At 46.6% G+C, this 23,557-nt stretch overlaps 1 protein-coding gene across 1 annotated transcript in view; it reads right to left on the bottom strand.

The window, feature by feature from the left end:
• Positions 1-23,557, bottom strand: part of LOC139406202 (receptor-type tyrosine-protein phosphatase-like N) — a 93,075-nt gene that overhangs the window by 46,973 nt on the left and 22,545 nt on the right. Inside the window, exons 2-6 of the mRNA XM_071148709.1 lie at positions 20,806-20,916; positions 18,266-18,365; positions 17,632-17,862; positions 16,917-17,121; positions 8,382-8,718 (exon numbers count right to left, since the gene is read on the bottom strand). Coding sequence (XP_071004810.1) covers positions 8,382-8,718; positions 16,917-17,121; positions 17,632-17,862; positions 18,266-18,365; positions 20,806-20,916 — 984 coding nt within the window. The remainder of the gene's footprint in view (positions 1-8,381; positions 8,719-16,916; positions 17,122-17,631; positions 17,863-18,265; positions 18,366-20,805; positions 20,917-23,557) is intronic.

Raw genomic sequence — 23,557 nt, 5'->3', positions numbered from 1 at the left:
GGGACTATTTCGCCCAAGACAAAGGGACTCTCCCGCCCAAGACAAAGGGACTCTCCCGCCCAAGACAAAGGGACTCTCCCGCCCAAGACAAAGGGACTCTTTCGCCCACGACAAAGGGACTCTCCCGCCCAAGACAAAGGGACTCTTTCGCCCAAGACAAAGGGACTCTCCCGCCCAAGACAAAGGGACTCTCCCGCCCAAGACAAAGGGACTCTTTCGACCAAGACAAAGGGACTCTCCCACCCAAGACAAAGGCAATCTTTCGCCCAAGACAAAGGGACTCTTTCGCCCAAGACAAAGGGACTCTTTCGCCCAAGACAAAGGGACTCTTTCGCCCAAGACAAAGGGACTCTTTCGCCCAAGACAAAGGGGACTCTTTCACCCAAGACAAAGGGACTCTTTCGCCCAAGACAAAGGGACTCTTTCACCCAAGACAAAAGGACTCTTTCACCCAAGACAAAGGGACACTTTCGCCAAAGACAAAGGGACTCTTTCACCAAGACAAAGGGACTCTTTCGCCCAAGACAAAGGGACTCTTTCATCCAAGACAAAGGGAATCTCCCGCCCAAGACAAAGGGACTCTCCCGCCCAAGACAAAGGGACTCTCCCGCCCAAGACAAAGGGACTCTCCCGCCCAAGACAAAGGGACTCTCCCGCCCAAGACAAAGGGACTCTCCCGCCCAAGACAAAGGGAATCTCCCGCCCAAGACAAAGGGACTCTTTCGCCCAAGACAAAGGGACTCTTTCGCCCAAGACAAAGGGACTCTTTCGCCCAAGACAAAGGGACTCTTTCGCCCAAGACAAAGGGGACTCTTTCACCCAAGACAAAGGGACTCTTTCGCCCAAGACAAAGGGACTCTCCCGCCCAAGACAAATGGACTCTTTCGCCCAAGACAAAGGGACTCTTTCGCCCAAGACAAAGGGACTCTCCCGCCCAAGACAAATGGACTCTTTCGCCCAAGACAAAGGGACTCTTTCGCCCAAGACAAAGGGACTCTCCCGCCCAAGACAAAGGGACTCTTTCGCCTAAGACAAAGGGACTCTTTCGCCCAAGACAAAGGGACTTTCCCGCCCAAGACAAAGGGACTCTTTCGCCCAAGACAAAGGGACTCTTTCACCCAAGACAAAGGGACTCTTTCGCCCAAGACAAAGGGACTCTCTCGCCCAAGACAAAGGGACTCTCCCGCCCAAGACAAAGGGACTCTCCCGCCCAAGACAAAGGGACTTTCCCGCCCAAGACAAACGGACTCTTTCTCCCAAGACAAAGGGACTCTTTCGCCCAAGAAAAAGGGACTCTTTCTTCCAAGACAAAGGGATTATTTCGCCCAAGACAAAGGGACTCTCCCGCCCAAGACAAAGGGACTCTTTCGCCCAAGACAAAGGGACTTTCCCGCCCAAGACAAAGGGACTCTTTTGGCCAAGACAAAGGGACTCTTTCGCCCAAGACAAAGGGACTCTTTCTTCCAAGACAAAGGGACTCTTTCGCCCAAGACAAAGGGACTCTCCCGCCCAAGACAAAGGGACTCTTTCGCCCAAGACAAAAGGGACTCTTTCGCCCAAGACAAAGGGGCTCTCAACCCAAGACAATGGTACTCTTTAGCCCAAAACAAAGGGACTCTTTTGCCCAAGACAAAGGGACTCTTTCGCCCAAGACAAAGGGACTCTTTCGCCCAAGACAAAGGGACTCTTTCGCCCAAGACAAAGGGACTCTCCTGCCCAAGACAAAGGGACTCTTTCGCCCAAGACAAAGGGACTTTCCCGCCCAAGACAAAGGGACTCTTTCGCCCAAGACAAAGGGACTCTTTCGCCCAAGACAAAGGGACTCTTTCACCCAAGACAAAGGGACTCTTTCGCCCAAGACAAAGGGACTCTTTCACCGAAGACAAAGGGACTCTTTTGCCCAAGACAAAGGGACTCTTTCGCCCAAGACAAAGGGACACTTTCTTCCAAGACAAAGGGATTATTTCGCCCAAGACAAAGGGACTCTCCCGCCCAAGACAAAGGGACTCTTTCGCCCAAGACAAAGGGACTTTCCCGCCCAAGACAAAGGGACTCTTTTGGCCAAGACAAAGGGACTCTTTCGCCCAAGACAAAGGGACTCTCCCGCCCAAGACAAAGGGACTCTTTCGCCCAAGACAAAGGGACTCTCCCGCCCAAGACAAAGGGACTCTTTCGCCCAAGACAAAGGGACTCTCCCGCCCAAGACAAAGGGAATCTCCCGCCCAAGACAAAGGGACTCTCCCGCCCAAGACAAAGGGACTCTCCCGCCCAAGACAAAGGGAATCTCCCGCCCAAGACAAAGGGACTCTTTCGCCCAAGACAAAGGGACTCTTTCGCCCAAGACAAAGGGACTCTTTCGCCCTAGACAAAGGGACTCTCCCCCCCAAGACAAATGGACTCTTTCGCCCAAGACAAAGGGACTCTTTCGCCCAAGACAAAGGGACTCTCCCGCCCAAGACAAATGGACTCTTTCGCCCAAGACAAAGGGACTCTTTCGCCCAAGACAAAGGGACTCTCCCGCCCAAGACAAAGGGACTCTTTCGCCTAAGACAAAGGGACTCTTTCGCCCAAGACAAAGGGACTTTCCCGCCCAAGACAAAGGGACTCTTTCGCCCAAGACAAAGGGACTCTTTCACCCAAGACAAAGGGACTCTTTCGCCCAAGACAAAGGGACTCTCTCGCCCAAGACAAAGGGACTCTCCCGCCCAAGACAAAGGGACTCTCCCGCCCAAGACAAAGGGACTTTCCCGCCCAAGACAAACGGACTCTTTCTCCCAAGACAAAGGGACTCTTTCGCCCAAGAAAAAGGGACTCTTTCACCCAAGACAAAGGGACTCTTTCGCCCAAGACAAAGGGACTCTCCCGCCCAAGACAAAGGGACTCTCCCGCCCAAGACAAAGGGACTCTCCCGCCCAAGACAAAGGGACTCTTTCCCGCCTAAGACAAAGGGACTCTTTCGCCCAAGACAAAGGGACTCTTTCGCCCAAGACAAAGGGACTCTTTCGCCCAAGACAAAGGGACTCTCCCGCCCAAGACAAAATAACTATTTCGCCCAAGACAAAGGGACTCTTTCGGCCAAGACAAAGGGACTCTCCCGCCCAAGACAAAGGGACTCTCCCGCCCAAGACAAAGGGACTTTCCCGCCCAAGACAAAGGGACTCTTTCGCCCAAGACAAAGGGACTCTCCCGCCCAAGACAAAGGGACTCTCCCGTCCAAGACAAAGGGACTCTTTCGCCCAAGACAAAGGGACTCTTTCGCCCAAGACAAAGGGGCTCTCAACCCAAGACAATGGTACTCTTTAGCCCAAAACAAAGGGACTCTTTTGCCCAAGACAAAGGGACTCTTTCGCCCAAGACAAAGGGACTCTTTCGCCCAAGACAAAGGGACTCTTTCGCCCAAGACAAAGGGACTCTTTCTTCCAAGACAAAGGGACTCTTTCGCCCAAGACAAAGGGACTCTCCTGCCCAAGACAAAGGGACTCTTTCGCCCAAGACAAAGGGACTTTCCCGCCCAAGACAAAGGGACTCTTTCGCCCAAGACAAAGGGACTCTTTCGCCCAAGACAAAGGGACTCTTTCACCCAAGACAAAGGGACTCTTTCGCCCAAGACAAAGGGACTCTTTCACCGAAGACAAAGGGACTCTTTTGCCCAAGACAAAGGGACTCTTTCGCCCAAGACAAAGGGACACTTTCTTCCAAGACAAAGGGATTATTTCGCCCAAGACAAAGGGACTCTCCCGCCCAAGACAAAGGGACTCTTTCGCCCAAGACAAAGGGACTCTCCCGCCCAAGACAAAGGGAATCTCCCGCCCAAGACAAAGGGACTCTCCCGCCCAAGACAAAGGGACTCTCCCGCCCAAGACAAAGGGAATCTCCCGCCCAAGACAAAGGGACTCTTTCGCCCAAGACAAAGGGACTCTTTCGCCCAAGACAAAGGGACTCTTTCGCCCTAGACAAAGGGACTCTCCCCCCCAAGACAAAGGGACTCTTTCGCCTAAGACAAAGGTACTCTTTCGCCCAAGACAAAGGGACTCTTTCGCCCAAGACAAAGGGACTCTCTCGCCCAAGACAAAGGGACTCTTTCGCCCAAGACAAAGGGACTCTTTCGCCCAAGACAAAGGGACTCTTTCGCCCAAGACAAAGGGACTATTTCGCCCAAGACAAAGGGACTCTCCCGCCCAAGACGAAGGGACTCTCCCGCCCAAGACAAAGGGACTCTCCCGCCCAAGACAAAGGGACTCTCCCGCCCAAGACAAAGGGACTCTTTCGCCCAAGACAAAGGGACTCTCCCGCCCAAGACAAAGGCAATCTTTCGCCCAAGACAAAGGGACTCTTTCGCCCAAGACAAAGGGACTCTTTCGCCCAAGACAAAGGGACTCTTTCGCCCAAGACAAAGGGACTCTTTCGCCCAAGACAAAGGGGACTCTTTCACCCAAGACAAAGGGACTCTTTCACCCAAGACAAAGGGACTCTTTCGCCCAAGACAAAGGGACTCTTTCACCCAAGACAAAGGGACTCTTTCACCCAAGACAAAGGGACACTTTCGCCAAAGACAAAGGGACTCTTTCACCAAGACAAAGGGACTCTTTCGCCCAAGACAAAGGGACTCTTTCTTCCAAGACAAAGGGAATCTCCCGCCCAAGACAAAGGGACTCTCCCGCCCAAGACAAAGGGACTCTCCCGCCCAAGACAAAGGGACTCTCCCGCCCAAGAGAAAGGGACTCTCCCGCCCAAGACAAAGGGAATCTCCCGCCCAAGACAAAGGGACTCTTTCGCCCAAGACAAAGGGACTCTTTCGCCCAAGACAAAGGGACTCTTTCGCCCAAGACAAAGGGACTCTTTCGCCCAAGACAAAGGGACTCTTTCGCCCAAGACAAAGGGACTCTCCCGCCCAAGACAAAGGGACTCTCCCGCCCAAGACAAAGGGACTCTTTCGCCCAAGACAAAGGGACTCTTTCGCCCAAGACAAAGGGACTCTCCCGCCCAAGACAAAGGGACTCTTTCGCCTAAGACAAAGGGACTCTTTCGCCCAAGACAAAGGGACTTTCCCGCCCAAGACAAAGGGACTCTTTCGCCCAAGACAAAGGGACTCTTTCACCGAAGACAAAGGGACTCTTTCGCCCAAGATAAAAAGGACTCTCCCGCCCAAGACAAAGGGACTCTTTCACCCAAGACAAAGGGACTCTTTCGCCCAAGACAAAGGGACTCTCCCGCCCAAGACAAAGGGACTCTCCCGCCCAAGACAAAGGGACTCTCCCGCCCAATTGCACAACATCCCAGAATTTGAGAATTGAACAATATATATATTTTTGAGAATGTGTAAATGGGCGGGGGGGGGGAGCTACGATCCGTCCACTTTGTTCACCGTTGTGACACCATGGGGGAAAAAAAGAAATGCACAGCCACATTACCCTGCTTTTCCTCAATTATGAGGCTTGCATCTACAGGTTGGATAAAATGTTTGACTAAGTATAAGAATACTTTTGAAAATATTACAATTTATTTAAGTCTTCTAAAATGAATTGTTTTGATCTAATGGTAACTCATGCCCAGCCAAGTGGCCCCGCCCAAGTGAACAGACGTTGGTTGTAAATGATGAACCAACCCCTTTTCTAAATTTTTATAAAACCCCCCTCCCCCCGTGACCCAAAGTCATATCAGTTCCAAATACCATGTGGACTTGTCCTCACGTTTAAAAAGGGCTAACTTTAATTTCAACTCTACAGAATAGAAAACGTGAGCGCCTGCTCCACACGTGAAATGGTATGAACTCTGAACTATTGATCTCTCAAGAAGAAGAGAGTCCTAGCCTAACAGACTGTAGCTGTAAAGGTAGCAAATATATTCACATATTCGCATATGTATTCGCATATGTATTCACATTTATGCAAGAATAGGTTCCCATTGTCTTCCTCCGCTCCCTCCTTTTGCTCTCTGAATCTATCATGCTATAACCAAACTGTTTTTGTTTAGTCCACTAGGGACTTTCATTGTTAGTAAACAATATCTACTGTTTGATTGTTATGGATTTCTGTGATTATTTAGTAAATAAATAATTCATTAAATTTGTATAGTGCCTTGCGAAAGTATTCGGCCCCCTTGAACTTTGCGACCTTTTGCCACATTTCAGGCTTCAAACATATAGATATAAAACAGTATTTTTTTGTGAAGAATCAACAACAAGTGGGACACAATCATGAAGTGGAACGACATTTATTGGATATTTCAAACTTTTTTAACAAATCAAAAACTGAAAAATTGGGTGTGCAAAATTATTCAGCTCCCTTAATTTAATACTTTGTAGCGCCACCTTTTGCTGCAATTACAGCTGTAAGTCGCTTGGGGTATGTCTCTATCAGTTTTGCACATCGAGAGACTGAAATGTTTTCCCATTCCTCCTTGCAAAACAGCTCGAGCTCAGTGAGGTTGGATGGAGAGCATTTGTGAACAGCAGTTTTCAGTTCTTTCCACAGATTCTCGATTGGATTCAGGTCTGGACTTTGACTTGGCCATTCTAACACCTGGATATGTTTATTTTTGAACCATTCCATTGTAGATTTTGCTTTATGTTTTGGATCATTGTCTTGTTGGAAGACAAATCTCCGTCCCAGTCTCAGGTCTTTTGCAGACTCCATCAGGTTTTCTTCCAGAATGGTCCTGTATTTGGCTCCATCCATCTTCCCATCAATTTTAACCATCTTCCCTGTCCCTGCTGAAGAAAAGCAGGCCCAAACCATGATGCTGCCACCACCATGTTTGACAGTGGGGATGGTGTGTTCAGCTGTGTTGCTTTTACGCCAAACATAACGTTTTGCATTGTTGCCAAAAAGTTCAATTTTGGTTTCATCTGACCAGAGCACCTTCTTCCACATGTTTGGTGTGTCTCCCAGGTGGCTTGTGGCAAACTTTAAACGACACTTTTTATGGATATCTTTAAGAAATGGCTTTCTTCTTGCCACTCTTCCATAAAGGCCAGATTTGTGCAATATACGACTGATTGTTGTCCTATGGACAGAGTCTCCCACCTCAGCTGTAGATCTCTGCAGTTCATCCAGAGTGATCATGGGCCTCTTGGCTGCATCTCTGATCAGTCTTCTCCTTGTATGAGTTGAAAGTTTAGAGGGACGGCCAGGTCTTGGTAGATTTGCAGTGGTCTGATACTCCTTCCATTTCAATATTATCGCTTGCACAGTGCTCCTTGGGATGTTTAAAGCTTGGGAAATCTTTTTGTATCCAAATCCGGCTTTAAACTTCTTCACAACAGTATCTCGGACCTGCCTGGTGTGTTCCTTGTTCTTCATGATGCTCTCTGCGCTTTTAACGGACCTCTGAGACTATCACAGTGCAGGTGCATTTATACGGAGACTTGATTACACACAGGTGGATTGTATTTATCATCATTAGTCATTTAGGTCAACATTGGATCATTCAGAGATCCTCACTGAACTTCTGGAGAGAGTTTGCTGCACTGAAAGTAAAGGGGCTGAATAATTTTGCACGCCCAATTTTTCAGTTTTTGATTTGTTAAAAAAGTTTGACATATCCAATAAATGTCGTTCCACTTCATGATTGTGTCCCACTTGTTTTTGATTCTTCACAAAAAATACAGTTTTATATCTTTATGTTTGAAGCCTGAAATGTGGCAAAAGGTCGCAAAGTTCAAGGGGGCCGAATACTTTCGTAAGGCACTGTATATCGCTGATTCATTATGGAAACTAGGGTTCGTGCAGATGTGCAAGAATTTTACGACGTTTGGAATGAGACTAACAAGGTAAAGAATAATTAATGACTGCTATTGATATAAAAGATCTTCAGATCTTTAAGAGGGGATTCGGGAGATAGCCACTCTACATTAACTAATACGTATGTGGTGCCCCATGTTATTCATGAGTTAATTGTTGCATGATTTAAGACAACAGCTCCACTAACTCACCATCCAGCCCAGTGTTGGAGTTACATTAAGATAGCAGACCCACTAACTCACCATCCAGCCCAGTGGTGCCAACAGAAGAAGATCTTCAAAGGTAAGGCATTCATTATATCACTATTTCTGTCTTTTGTCGCGCACCTGCCTGGTTGAAATCTCATTTTCATGTGTTTGTATGTGGGGTGCTGTTCTCAGATAATCGCATGGTTTGCTTTCGCCGTAAAGCCTTTTTCAAATCTGACACCTTGGCTGGATTACCAAGAAGTTAAGCTTTATTCTGATGTATAACACTTGTATGTTTTATGAATTTTTATGATGAGTATTTCTGTTTTTGAATTTGGCGCACTGCAATTTCACTGGGTGTTGTCAAATCAATCGCGTTAACGGGATTCGAGTGGGAGTAGGATAGAAGTGATCCCGAAGAGGTTTTAAGACAGCAGATCTACTAACTCACCATCCAGCCCAGCCAGAGAGCTGTAGTCATGCTGTGGAAGCTGTTGCTGTTGTCTGGCTCTAGCCATAGCCAGCTCTGTCAAACTGTAGTCCTCTACATAGTCCAGAGGCAGCTCCGGTTCCTCGTAGTAGGGTGGGGCCGGCAGGGCTGCTGCCCCCCGGTGGCGGAATGAGGGCTGTGCAGGGGAAGAGGACAGATAGAGGGAGATGACGTGCTGTAGCAGTTGATGGTCTCTCTCTCTCTGTTTGGCCTGTTGGTATCTGGCGGAGGGGCGGAGCCCTGCGTAGACTCCTCTTCCCTGGTGGAGGGAGCGCTCCATTTCTTCCTGGTATCTGTGCTGTAATACACAGAGAGATGGTTTACGGATGAGGTCTGTGTGTGTGCGTGAGTGATTTCATACATTAAACCTTTACTTGTAGCCAGGTAAGTCGTTGCAAATGTACAGTTATGACTATAACTACTGTTCCCTGATGGAGAGAATCACCAAGTACATGTATACATGTTCAGAATGTTACCTGGTGATATGGTGCTGCTAGACACCATACTCAGAATGTTACCTGGTGATATGGTGCTGTTAGAAAACATACTCAGAATGTTACCTGGTGATATGGTGCTGCTAGTGATAGACAACATACTCAGAATGTTACCTGGTGATATGGTGCTGCTAGACAACATACCCAGCATGTTACCTGGTGATATGGTGCTGCTAGACAATATACTCAGAATGTTACCTGGTGATATGGTGCTGTTAGTGATAGACAACATACTCAGAATGTTACCTGGTGATATGGTGCTGCTAGTGATAGACAACATACTCAGAATGTTACCTGGTGATATGGTGCTGCTAGACAACATACTCATAATGTTACCTGGTGATATGGTGCTGCTAGACAACATACTCAGAATGTTACCTGGTGATATGGTGCTGTTAGTGATAGACAACATACTCAGAATGTTACCTGGTGATATGGTGCTGCTAGTGATAGACAACATACTCAGAATGTTACCTGATGATATGGTGCTGATAGACAACATACTCAGAATGTTACCTGGTGATATGGTGCTGATAGTGATAGACAACATACTCAGAATGTTACCTGGTGATATGGTGCTGCTAAGCAAACATATTCAGAATGTTACCTGGTGATATGGTGCTGCTAGACAACATACTCAGAATGTTACCTGGTGATATGGTGCTGGTAGACAACATACTCAGAATGTTACCTGGTGATATGGTGCTGCTAGACAACTGACTTAGAATGTTACCTGGTGATATGGTGCTGCTAGACAACATATTCAGAATGTTACCTGGTGATATGGTGCTGTTAGACAACATACTCAGAATGTTACCTGGTGATATGGTGCTGCTAGTGATAGACAAATTGATCAAATTGATCACGGAGCGATCTGTATTCAATAGCAGCACGTTTTGAAATCATGGTCCACATTCTCTCTTTCATAACTTCCTGTGGTGTGCTCGACGACAGGAAGTGCCTATTAATTTAAAATTAATTGACAGTACTGGCAACATCGTGTGGAAGCTGTAGGCATTGTAAACAGGGCCCTATCTATTTTCCCTTGCCATAGACAATACAGAGACTGGCGGAGGGATATTCTTTGGGTTTTTTTTGTGAACAGTTTTCCTTGGGATTTTTCCTGCTAAACGCGTTCTGTTATAGTCACAGACATGATTTATATTATAAACTTCAGAGTGTTTTCTATCCACACATACTAATCATATGCATATACTATATTCCTGGCATGAGTAGCAGGACGTTGAAATGTTGCGCGATTGTTAACAAAAAGCTGCAAAAATTCGCAGCCTCTTTAACAGGTTTTAAACCAAGTTTACATACATTATATACAACTAGGTAGAGAAGGCACAGAGCCTCAAGGGAATGAATAGATATACAAATACAGTGGGTTTACGGTTGATATACAGTTTAGTATATGAATATACAGAACTAGTCAAAAGTTTGGACACACCTACTCATTCCAGAGTTATTTTTTATTTTTTTTAACCATTTTCTAAATTGTTGAAAAAAAGTATGAAATAACACATATGGAATCACGTAGTAACTAAAAAATATATTTGAGATTTGAGATTCTTCAAAGTAGCCACCCTTTGCCTTGATGACAGCTTTGTGCACTGTTGGTATTCTCTCAACCATTTTCATGAGGTAGTCACCTGGAATGCATTTAAATTAACAGGTGTTTGTGGAAATTCTTTCCTTCTTAATGCATTTGAGCCAATCAGTTGTGTTGTGACAAGGTAGGAGTGGTATACAGAAGATAGCCCTATTTAGTAAAATACCAAGTCCAATGTATGACAAGAACATCTCAAATAAGCAAAGAGAAACGACAGTCCATCATTTCTTTAAGACATGAAGGTCATTCAATCCGGAAAATTTCAAGAACTTTGAAAGTTTCTTAAAGTGCAGTCGCAAAAACCATCAAGTGCTGTGATGAAACTGGCTCTCATGAGGACCGCCACAGGAAAGGAATACCCAGAGTTACCTCTGCTGTAGAGGATAAGTTCATTACAGTTACCAGCTGCAGAAATTGCAGCCCAAATAAATGCTTCACAGAGTTCAAGTACAGACACAACTCATCATCAACTGTTCAGAGGAGACTACGTGAATCAGGCCTTCATGGTCGAATTGACACCAATAATAAGAAGAGACTTGCTTGGACCTAGAAACATGAGCAATAGACATTAGACCGGTGGAAATCTGTCCTTTGGTCTGATGAGTCCAAATTTGAGAGTAGGTGAACGGACGATCTCGGCATGTGTGGTTCCCACTGTGAAGCACGGAGGAGGAGGTGTGATGATGTGGGGGTGCTTTGCTGGTGAAATCCGTCTGTCATTTGAATATGGCAACTTCAACGGTTGAACTAACTATGTAATGGATGGATTAATCAAATGAAGTTATAAACCAATCAATCAAATGTATTTATAAACCAATCAATCAAATGTATTTATAAACCAATCAATCAAATGTATTTATAAACCAATCAATCAAATGTATTTATAAACCAATCAATCAAATGTATTTATAAACCAATCAATCAAATGTATTTATGTAATATGCTTTATAGCCATTCTTTGATCTGTGTCCCTAAGTGGAGACATATTATCTATAGCCATTCTTTGATCTGTGTCCCTACGTGGAGCCATATTATCTATAACCATTCTTTGATCTGTGTCCCTACGTGGAGCCATATTATCTATAGTCATTCTTTGATCTGTGTCCCTAAGTGGAGACATATTATCTATAGCCATTCTTTGATCTGTGTCCCTAAGTGGAGACATATTATCTATAGCCATTCTTTGATCTGTGTCCCTAAGTGGAGACATATTATCTATAGCCATTCTTTGATCTGTGTCCCTAAGTGGAGACATATTATCTATAGCCATTCTTTGATCTGTGTCCCTAAGTGGAGACATATTATCTATAGCCATTCTTTGATCTGTGTCCCTAAGTGGAGCCATATGCTTTTTAGCCATTCTTTGATCTGTGTCCCTAAGTGGAGCCATATGCTTTTTAGCCACTCTTTGATCTGTGTCCCTAAGTGGAGACATATTATCTATAGCCATTCTTTGATCTGTGTCCCTAAGTGGAGCCATATGCTTTTTAGCCACTCTTTGATCTGTGTCCCTACGTGGAGCCATATTATTTATAGCCATTCTTTGATCTGTGTCCCTACGTGGAGCCATATGCTTTTTAGCCACTCTTTGATCTGTGTCCCTAAGTGGAGACATATTATCTATAGCTATTCTTTGATCTGTGTCCCTAAGTGGAGCCATATGCTTTTTAGCCACTCTTTGATCTGTGTCCCTACGTGGAGCCATATTATTTATAGCCATTCTTTGTACTTCCATAACAGAGTGAAAAAAGGCAGATCATCTCCATGAACCAAGGTTGTTTGGGTCAACGGGGGGTAACAAGCATCAACAACAATCCCTCCCGAGAGCATCCATCCCCAGTGTGGGCTGAATCAGGTCCACAGGGAGAAATGTGTAAAAGAGGGTCCTAGGTCAATGGTGCGCGAGAGCATCCCTAACCAGTGGAGGTCAAAAAACAGCCAACAGCTCCAGGTAATTGATGTGCAGCGCACTTTGTGGCACTTTCCACAACCCCCGAATTGAGCTGCGGGGGTGGGGGGGGGGGGGGTTGCATCTGTCATGATCACCTTGCTGGATGTAACTTGACTCATGTTGTCCCCAGAGACAACAGGGTCCGTCCACCGAGCTAGAGCCTGTAGACATGACGGGGACACCTGAAGTGACCGGTCCAGGTGGTGAGATTGCGTCCAAGCTATATGCGGGGACAAGAACGCACGGTTCTCGACTGAGTCTAACTCAAGACCCAGAAACGGAATGCGTTGAGATTGAGTCAAACAGCTCTTCTGTTGATTCTCTATGAAACCCAGAGACTGAACATGGGAAACCAGCATAGATGTGTGTAATACCGGCTCCTTCGACTCCGCTACCACCAGCCAATCGTCCAGGTAGTCCAATATCTTCTACCCCAGACACTGCAAAGTTGTCAGATCCACCTACACACCTTTGGTGAAAATGCGAAGCAAGAGGGACAGCCCAAAAGGGAGGACCAAAAAATCGTAGGCTGCAGCCTCAAAATGGAACCTCAGGAATTTTCTGTTATGGGGAGGGGGATATACAGTATGGCCCCATGAAAGTATGCATCCTTCAAGACGACGGAGGTGAACCAATCGCACGGGCTGTAACAACCGGCTATTCATGAGCATTCTGAATTTGTAGACCCTTAGGTGCTTGTTTAGGGCATGCAGGTCAAAATGGGGGCGCAAAGTCCGGCCCCTTTTGGGAACCAGGAGATTCCGGGTGTACAAGCTGTCCTGGGCCTCTGACATAGGAACCACTGCTTCTGGAGAATTCTCCTTCCTAAAACTGTCTCTGAGTTCTCAGTGATACCGTAAAAACATAGGTGATGCACATAGAATTTTAGCCTGTACCTCAATGTTGCTGTTTGCCTAATCAAGAGAGACACAGCACATGTGCACAGCGAGTCTCCAGTAAATCTGAAGGGGTGGAACACCAGCTTGTGGACTTGGAGAATTGTTATTTTTTCATGCCTTTTTGAATTTCCACCACGGATGGACCAGCTTTCCCTTCACACTTGGAAGTAAAACGACACCTGTGGCAAACTTAGTCTGCTCTTGTGGAACAAGACAAGCAGGAGCAGACATGGTGGTGGACCCAGAAGCTTGGGAAGCCAGCTTAGCCACCGGGCCTCTGTCTGCAGACACTCTAGAATATGAGGCTGCAGCAGCAGCAAGATAAGCACTGAGGAAAGAGGACGCGCAGCACCGCCTCCTGCTTATTTTTTCCTCAGAATGAGACTGCATAGACTCCAGGGCCAAACCAAACAACCCCCGTAGGAGAAAATCAGCTCATCCAAGTACAACTGCCAGTCTCTCTCCGGCACCTGCGACAAAGTCAACCAAATGTGCCGCAGTGCCACCCAAAGCGCTGAGACGATGAACAGGACATGATGAAATCGACCGTAGCACAAATCTCATCTAGGAGCTTTGTGTGGGGCTCCCCAGCAGCCGGAACTGTTGCCAGGTCAGCCAACAGCCCAGTCTGGTAAACCTGCAGCTTTGCGACTGTAGGTTCAGGGCCCGTGCTGCCACACCCCTGGGCCCGGTACACCCTCTCAAGCTGCGCCCCCCCTGAAAAATGACAATGCTTATTCGGGAGTGACGGGTTGGGGTTAACCATCGCTTTGTTAGCCAATGGGACTAGGTAGCCAGCTAGTTTCCCATCCCATCCACCAGAGGCGCTTGGACAAGCCCCGCACTGTCCAAGCCCTCCACATCCAAGAAGTGGGGATACCAATGCAACATTAGCTTGGGCCCAGGTCATCTAATCGATGAAATCTGGAAAATAAGGCAAGCAGCGCTTGACTGTGGCTAGCACCAGTGGCAGCTATTTCCCACCAAACCGGGATGCCTTCCGCAGCTGGGGGAGGAGGATGGCCACTCCACTTATGAGCATGCAGCTACTCGTCTCAATGAGCGGAAGCCAGGGATTCCCATGCTACATCCACAGCAGGGTAGTGTGTAACAGGTCACACGTCATCAGAGCACAACACATGCTGAACTTGTGTACTAATCTACCTTTACTAATCTACCTTTACTATTCTACCTTTACTAATCTACCTTTACTATTCTACCTTTACTAATCTACCTTTACTATTCTACCTTTACTATTCTACCTTTACTAATCTACCTTTACTATTCTACCTTTACTATTCTACCTTTACTAATCTACCTTTACTATTCTACCTTTACTAATCTACCTTTACTATTCTACCTTTACTATTCTACCTTTACTATTCTACCTTTACTATTCTACCTGTTTAATTCAGATCCCGCGACACAGTTAACCTCAGTTGCTGGGACTGTTGCTATATGTCCCGCGATACCGCTAAAGTCTGAAGAGCTGTTGCTTGGCGAAGCAGCTAGCCTAGCTGCTAGCTATCAAGCTAGCCAAGTTTCCTTTAACAGTTTGAACACAGCCCGCAACGTGGTTAGCCCCTGTGTCTGGAACCGTGGATAGTTCCGGGCTTGTAGCTGTTTAAATCCCTGCTGTTTGTGGCCATTTCCATTGGACCTGTGAGCTGTGCTGGCTGGAATTATGTGGTTTTACCAACGTTAGCCTTCGTTGCCATCATGCCACCAAAAGTTAAAGGTGCATGATCTTTTAGAATCAACAACACGATGTATACAAGCAATTGTTACAGCTACAGCAAAATAGCTTCAAGTGCTTTGTCCAAATACTGGTGGACTCAACTAACAAAAGAATGGTTGATCTGACCAGAACAGTTTTCAGTTCTCCCCGGGAGAATGTGGATGTCATGAAAGAGACAGACTTACAGCAAGATGACAAACTGTAAGTCCATTCGAGATGACATCAGCACTGTCTGTGAATCATTACTACAGATGACTAGGAAAAAAATATTATCTAGATGGACAATCCAGGAGGAACAACGTTGTTGTGGATGTCATACCAGAGTCTCCACCTGAATGGAGACTGAAGAGAAAGTGAGAACAATTATCAGTGAAAAAAAGCTGCAGATGGAACATAGGCAGATTGAGGTGGAGCTCGCTGTAACGAGCCCAGGTGACAGTCTCAGGTGACAGTGGTGAAGTTCCTAAGGTTCAAGGACAAGACGGCTGTTCTGGAGAGAGCCAGGAACTTGAGAGGAACCAGAGGCGGAAAAAAACTTATGGAAGCTACCAGAAAGCTGCCAGAAAGCGTGGTGTCATTGCTTACATCCCCTACGATAAGCTCATTGTCCACCACGGGAGGTTGGGCTCGTGGTAATGGCTGGAGCAGAATAGGTGGATTGGTATCAAATATATCAAACACTTTCCGACTGTTTGATGCCATTCCATTTGCTCCGTTCTGGACATTATTATGAGCCGTCCTCCCCTCAGCAGTCTCCTGTGTTGTCCACCCTCCTTCCAGAAAGCCTGGGAGGAGCCGAGAGAACCCAAGAGAACTCTCCTCGGTTATCGTCACAGCCGTGTATATCTCCCTGCTTCCGGGTCAGCAGCTCCAGTCCACACACACACACAAACACACACACGCACGTACGCACAGGCGCGCACACACACACACACACACACACACACACACACACACACACACACACACACACACACACACGCCTGATTGACTGAATATTAGCTCAACAATGTTTTTAGTTGTACTTAGTTTTTTCTCCACGTTATGTCTGTCTCTGATAAGCTACACAGGAAAGGGCTAAGAATTGACCATATGTAGCTTTCAAAATAAGGTCAACTTAAGAAACTAAAACAGGAAGCGCTCGTGCTTAGGTCTATCCAACGCTGGTCTGACCAATCGGATTCCACGCTTCAAGATTGCTTCGATAATATGCCACACCTGTCAGGTGGATGGATTATCTTGGCAAAGGATAAATGCTCACTAACAGGGATGTACATTTTTTTTTTCTTACTAAGTAATAATATTTTGGCCTGTAGGAAAATTCTGTGATTTTTTAAATTTCAGCTCACGAAACATGGGACCAATAATTTACGTGTTGCGTTTCTATTTTTTGTTCAGTGTAGTTACCAAACTTTAACACACAACATGCAGAAGGATGAGCATTAAGTGGGACAGTTCAGTTGGAGTAAAGCCTGATACATTTTTTTGTTCTAAATGTTTGTTTAAGAAATGTGTGAAATGTTCTGTTCAGGTCCAGGCGAAGAGCAGGAAGTATTGAAGGGAGGAATTCATGCCTCGAGTTTATCACCTGTAGAAGGTGTGGCTTCAAGTGAGGTACGGTGTTCATTGGACTTGTCAGATGTGATTCTATTGTTCTTCAGTAGAGGGTGCTTGCGCGTAAACTCCCAATAGTTGTATTGTACAGAGTTTACCGAAAGGGGACAAATTATATTTACAATATGAAGTTTATTGTGTGTCTGAGTGTCTGTGTTAACATGCATGGCTGTAGCCTACAGTACCTGTTGGTAGGTAAAGGGGTCCATGGGAGATGTCTGCATGCCGGGGGTGGACTGGAGATGGTCTACTATCAAGTGGTCCTGGTGGCTGTCAACCTGACTGGGCGATCCTCCCTGATTGGAGGAGCTGCTGGGGTATCCTCCCTGATTGGAGGAGCTGCTGGGGTATCCTCCCTGACTGGAGGATCTGCTGGGGTATCCTCCCTGACTGGAGGATCTGCTGGGGTGTCCTCCCTGACTGGAGGATCTGCTGGGGTATCCTCCCTGATTGGAGGAGCTGCTGCGGTATCCTCCCTGATTGGAGGAGCTGCTGGGGTATCCTCCCTGCTTAGAGGAGCTGCTGGGGTATCCTACCTGACTGGAGGAGCTGCTGGGGTATCCTCCCTGACTGGAGGAGCTGCTGGGGTATCCTCCCTGCTTAGAGGAGATGCTGAGGTATCCTCCCTGCTTAGAGGAGCTGCTGGGGTATCCTCCCTGCTTAGAGGAGCTGCTGGGGTATCCTCCCTGCTTAGAGGAGCTGCTGGGGTACCCTCCCTGCTTAGAGGAGCTGCTGGGGTATCCTCCCTGCTTAGAGGAGCTGCTGGGGTACCCTACCTGCTTAGAGGAGCTGCTGAGGTATTCTCCCTGACTGGAGGAGCTGCTGGGGTATCCTCCCTGACTGGAGGAGCTGCTGGGGTATCCTCCCTGACTGGAGGAGCTGCTGGGGTATCCTCCCTGCTTAGAGGAGCTGCTGGGGTATCCTCCCTGCTTAGAGGAGCTGCTGGGGTATCCTCCCTGATTGGAGGAGCTGCTGGGGTATCCTCCCTGATTGAATGAGCTGATGGGGTATCCTCCCTGACTGGAGGAGCTGCTGAGGTATCCTCCCTGACTGGAGGAGCTGCTGGGGTATCCTCCCTGACTGGAGGAGCTGCTGAGGTGTGCTCTCTGATTGGAGGAGCTCTGCTTGGTTCTGGTAGGGAGTACAAGCCAAGGGGGAGAGTTTAGCAGATCAGAGAGAGTCATTCAACAAAGTGCTCAGAATAGGAGTGCTGATATAGGATCAGCTTAGCTTTCTAGGTCATAGTTAATCAAATGTTATACAGACATGGGGGACCTGTTCCTAGTCTGAGACACTTTTTGAATACGGGCCCTGAGCATAGTGCTGCTTCCGTCTACTACACAGAGGTCTATAAGACACACAAGACAATGTTGGATAGTCTAGAGAAAAAGCTCACTGGTCTAAATCCACTTTCAGTTCTTGTAAGCATCTTTACATTCACAGCTACACAGAGACAAAATACTACTGGATAGACCAGCTGGGAGAAGTCCTAGAGGTCAACTTCACATTCTCTCAAATCTATTAGTATCCTTACTGTGAAAAGGAGGAGGCCTTTAGGGACTGTGTGGTGTGAGGAACTCTGCTCAGCTCTTTGGCAACAACGTACTGGGTAATGTCATCCTGCCAGGACAGACCTACATTTGGACAATTGGGATAAAGAATATTTGCTTAGGTAATTCATATTTTTAGGAACATGTTGAATCAATGATGTATTTGAACATGAGTCGATTTTTGGTTAAATCAGCTAAAAAGTCATTGTAAAACACAGGGGGCTCTATTTTCTGGTGCTAAGGAGGCGCAAGGGTCAAACGCACGTTAGTTTGCAATTTGGTCAAGTAATACTGGTGCACTGGCATTTTCCTGCCTTAACGCTAAGTTTGGCTATTCAACATAATTTCCCAGCCGTATTAACGCCAGGTTTGGTAATTCAACAACATTTCTTAGCCCGAAATGCAATTCGACATCAGCTCACTTGCGCTGAGGTGGGAAGCTTGGCAGTATATGAGGTGTGTCCTTAAAAACAAGCGTAAAAGTGACAATTTAATGGAGAGCTAATGGGACGTCTTAATACCCACAAAAAAAGCAGCACTTAGCAGTAACACGGTTGACAATGACGTGTATTTAGAGAGCGAAAGGCCAGTGTATTTAGAGAGCGAAAGGCCAGTGTATTTAGAGAGCGAAAGCCCAGTGTATTTAGAGAGCGAAAGGCCACTGTATTTAGAGAGCGAAAGCCCAGTGAATTTAGAGAGCGAAAGGCCAGTGTATTTAGAGAGCGAAAGCCCAGTGTATTTAGAGAGCGAAAGGCCAGTGTATTTAGAGAGCGAAAGGCCCGTGTATTTAGAGAGCGAAAGCCCAGTGTATTTAGAGAGCGAAAGCCCAGTGTATTTAGAGAGCGAAAGGCCCGTGTATTTAGAGAGCGAAAGCCCAGTGTATTTAGAGAGCGAAAGGCCAGTGTATTTAGAGAGCGAAAGCCCAGTGTATTTAGAGAGCGAAAGCCCAGCCTTTCCTGCCATGACGCACAGTTCCCATGGAAGGAGAGATGTTTCTTTTTGTGCTGGAGAATTTCCTATTTAGAAACATTAAAAAACAAATGGGCCCCCCCCCCCATCCCCCCATTGAATTAAAAACCAAGCATAGCCTACCCACCCTTTAATCAATGCTGGTTTAGATGCATTGCATAGGTGCGTACTTTTTCTCTGGCCATTGGCCAAGTAGCCTATGAATAAAAGGGTTTTAATTAGTCAACTAAGAGTGCTTTGGATTGTTTCCTAATTTAATTAATTAATTTAAAAAGGCAAGTCAGTTAAGGACAAATGACTGCCAATGACTGCCTACCCCGGCCAAACGGCCAATGACTGCCTACCCCGGTCAAATGGCCAATGACTGCCTACCCCGGCCAAACGGCCAATGACTGCCTACCCCGGCCAAACGGCCAATGACTGCCTACCCCGGTCAAACGGCCAATGACTGCCTACCCTGGTCAAACGGCCAATGACTGCCTACCCCGGCCAAACGGCCAATGACTGCCTACCCCGGCCAAACGGCCAATGACTGCCTACCCCGACCAAACGGCCAATGACTGCCTAGCCCGGCCAAACGGCCAATGACTGCCTACCCCGGCCAAACGGCCAATGACTGCCTACCCTGGCCAATCGGCCAATGACTGCCTACCCCGGGCAAATGGTCAATGACTGCCTACCCCGGCCAAGCGGCCAATGACTGCCTACCCCGGCCAAACCCTCAAAGACATGCTTCAAACTATTCAGTCCTCCTATAATACCATATCTACGGCAGATTGAGAAAAAAAAAAATCTGCCTCACACATAGGTACATTTGTACAGATGTGCGAATGTTATGCGTACTCTGGGCAAAGGCTAATATAATGAAGGCTAGTTCAGCAATACATTGTTTCTTTTTTATCCTGGCCTTGCAAAGCTGACAAGTATATTTTATTTTAGGAGAAGTGCGACACTTAAAGACAAGTAGTCTAGGTTCGGCTAGGCTCGGTTCGGCTAGGCTCAGCTCGGCTCGCCTAGGCTAGGTTCGAGCCGGTGAGGTTTGGCTACGCTAGGATCGGCTAGGCTCGGCTAGGCTAGGCTAGGTTCGGGCCGGCTAGGCTCGGCTAAGATCGGCTAGGCTCGGCTCAACTCGGCTAGGCTCAGCTCAGCTAGGCTAGGTTCGGCTAGGTTCGGCTAGGCTAGAATCGGATAGGTTTGGCTAGGCTCGGCCAGGCTAGGTTCGGCTATGCAAAGTTCGGCTACGCTAGATTCGGCTAGGCTCATTGAAGCCAATTACAACAATGTTGGCTATTGAGCAAACACAGGATGTTTTTTTTTACTTTTTTAACTTTTGCTAACACTTGTTACTGTAGCCTATGCTATTTAATAAACTGTAATATCAATCAACAGTCGACCAGGACGAGAATATTCCGCGCACACAGCCGCGCACACACCCCCGGACCTAGAGCTAAGATTTACCTTCTTTTTGTTGTTTTGTTGTTGTTGTTGGTTTGTTTAAAATAGAGCCCCTAGATTTCAACCACATGCAGTGGGTTGTGTTAGGCTGTTGACTCACCCTGTAGCATGAGCTGCTTGAGGACTTCCTGCATCCTCTTCAAAACAGGAAATGACACCTGGTACTGCACCTGGTCCTGCTTAGAGGTACGGCACTGCCCAAAGAGACCGTCTGTAACACACAGAAGAACACGTCAACACAGTTACTAGACACACATAGACAGACACAGTGCCCAAAGAGACCGTCTATAACACACAGCAGAACACATCAAAACACAACACACACTGTCTTCAACACACACACACACACACACACACACACACACACACACACACACACACACACACACACACACACACACACACACACACACACACACACACACACACACACGGCTTCTCCATCCTGGAGGGGGAAATCAATCATTTCCAGGCCCAGGGACATGTACTAATCTGTGATGACCTAAATGCCAGAACCGGACAAGAACCTGACACCCTCAGCAAACAGGGGGACAAACACCTGCCTGGAGGTGACAGCATTCCCTCCCCCATATGCCCCCCTAGGCACAACTATGACAACATAACCAACAAAAATGGGTCACAACTCCTGCAGCTCTGTCACACGCTGGGTATGTACATAGTCAATGTTAGGCTTCGAGGGGACTCCTATGGTAGGTACACCTATAGCTCATCTCTTGGCAGTAGTACTGTAGACTACTTTATCACTGACGTCTCTCAGAGCGTTCACAGTCAGTCCACTGACAGCCCTATCAGATCACAGCAAAATCTACACATTCTACTTGAATTCAATCCCTTTTAGACAACGTCCTGGACAAAACGTTCCACTGTAATAGTGAAGGTGTAAACTTGGCAGTAGAAAACCTAAACAGTATATTTGACCTCTCTGCTTCCCTATTAAACAGTATATTTGACCTCTCAGCTTCCCTATTAAACAGTATATTTGACCTCTCAGCTTCCCTATCAAATCTAAAAATCTCAAATAGAAAACCGAAGAAAATTAACAATAATGACAAATGGTTTGATGAAGAACACAAAAATCTAAGAAAGAAATTGAGAAACATGTCCAACCAAAAACATAGAGACCCGGAAAACCTGACTCTACGCCTTCACTATGGTGAATCACTAAAACAATACAGAAATACACTACGGAAAAAGAAGGAACAGCACGTCAGAAATCAGCTGAATGTAATTGAAGAATCTATAGACTCTAACCACTTCTGGGAAAATTGGAAAACACTAAACAAACAACAACACAGAGAATTATCCATACAAAATGGAGATGTATGGGTAAACCACTTCTCCAACCTTTTTGGAGAACAGCAAAAACATATACATGATCAAATACAAATCTTAGAATCAACTATTAAATACTACCAGAACCCACTGGATTCTCCAATTACATTGAATGAACTACAGGACAAAATAAAAACCCTCCAACCCAAAAAGGCCTGTGGTGTTGATGGTATCCTCAATGAAATGATCAAATATACAGACAACAAATTCCAATTGGCTATACTAAAACTCTTTAACATTCTTAGCTCTGGCATCTTTCCCAATATTTGGAACCAAGGACTGATCCACAAAAGTGGAGACAAATTTGACCCCAATAACTACCGTGGGATATGCGTCAACAGCAACCTTGGGAAAATCCTCTGCATTATCAATAACATCAGACTCGTACATTTCCTCAGTGAAAAAAATGTACTGAGCAAATGTCAAATTGAATTTTTATCGTACGACAGACCACGTATTCACTCTGCACACCCTAATTGACAAACAAACAAACCAAAACAAAGGCAAAGTCTTCTCATGCTTCTCATGATTTCAAAAAAGCCTTTGACTCAATTTGGAATGAGGGTCTGCTATACAAATTGATGGAAAGTGGTGTTGGGGAAAGACATATGACATTATAAAATCCATGTACACAAACAACAAGTGTGCGGTTAAAATAGGCAAAAAAAAAAACACATTTATTTCCACAGGGCCGTGGGGTGAGACAGGGATGCAGCTTAAGCCCCACCCTCTTCAACATATATATCAACGAATTGGCGCGGGCACTAGAAAAGTCTGCAGCTAGAATCCAATGCCAATAAAGCTCCTTGAATTGAATTGAATTTGAAAGGGAGAGCGATACCCACTCTGACTCTGACTCATAACTGAGTCATAACTGAATGAAAATTATACTGCGGTGAAACCAGCTCTCTATCCCTCTCTGATTCAGAAGGGGTTGGGTTAAATGTGGAAGACACATTTCAGTTGAATGCATCCTCTCACTTCCATAGTGAACTCAGCCCTCTCTCTCCTCTCTCCTTCATAGTGAACTCACCCCTCTCTCTCTACTCCACAGTGAACCCAGCCCCCCCTCTCTCTCTCTCTCTCTCTCTCTCTCTCTCTCTTTCATAGTGATCTCAGCCCTCTCTCTCCACTCTCCTCCAGAGTAAACTCAGCTGTCTCTCTCTCTCTCCATGAAAAAGACATGAGTCACTTTTATTAATAGGACTGGAGGACAGAGGGGTGAATGGATGGGGGATGGAGGGAATGGGGGAATAGAGGGGTGAAAGGAGGGGGTGGAGGGAATGGGGGGAATAGAGGGGTGAAGAGATGGGGGATGGAGGGAATGGGGGGATAGAGGGGTGAAAGGAGGGGGGTGGAGGGAATGAGGGAACAGAGGGGTGAATGGATGGGGGATGGAGGGAATGGGGGGATAGAGGGGTGAAGAGATGGGGGATGGAGGGAATGGGGGAACAGAGGGGTGAAGAGATGGGGGATGGAGGGAATGAGGGGATAGAGGG

Source organism: Oncorhynchus clarkii, chromosome 3 (genome assembly GCF_045791955.1).
Source record: "Oncorhynchus clarkii lewisi isolate Uvic-CL-2024 chromosome 3, UVic_Ocla_1.0, whole genome shotgun sequence".
Taxonomy (NCBI): Eukaryota; Metazoa; Chordata; class Actinopteri; order Salmoniformes; family Salmonidae; genus Oncorhynchus; species Oncorhynchus clarkii.
Note: the sequence above shows the minus strand (reverse complement) of the source record. Positions and strands in the feature narration are given on the sequence as shown.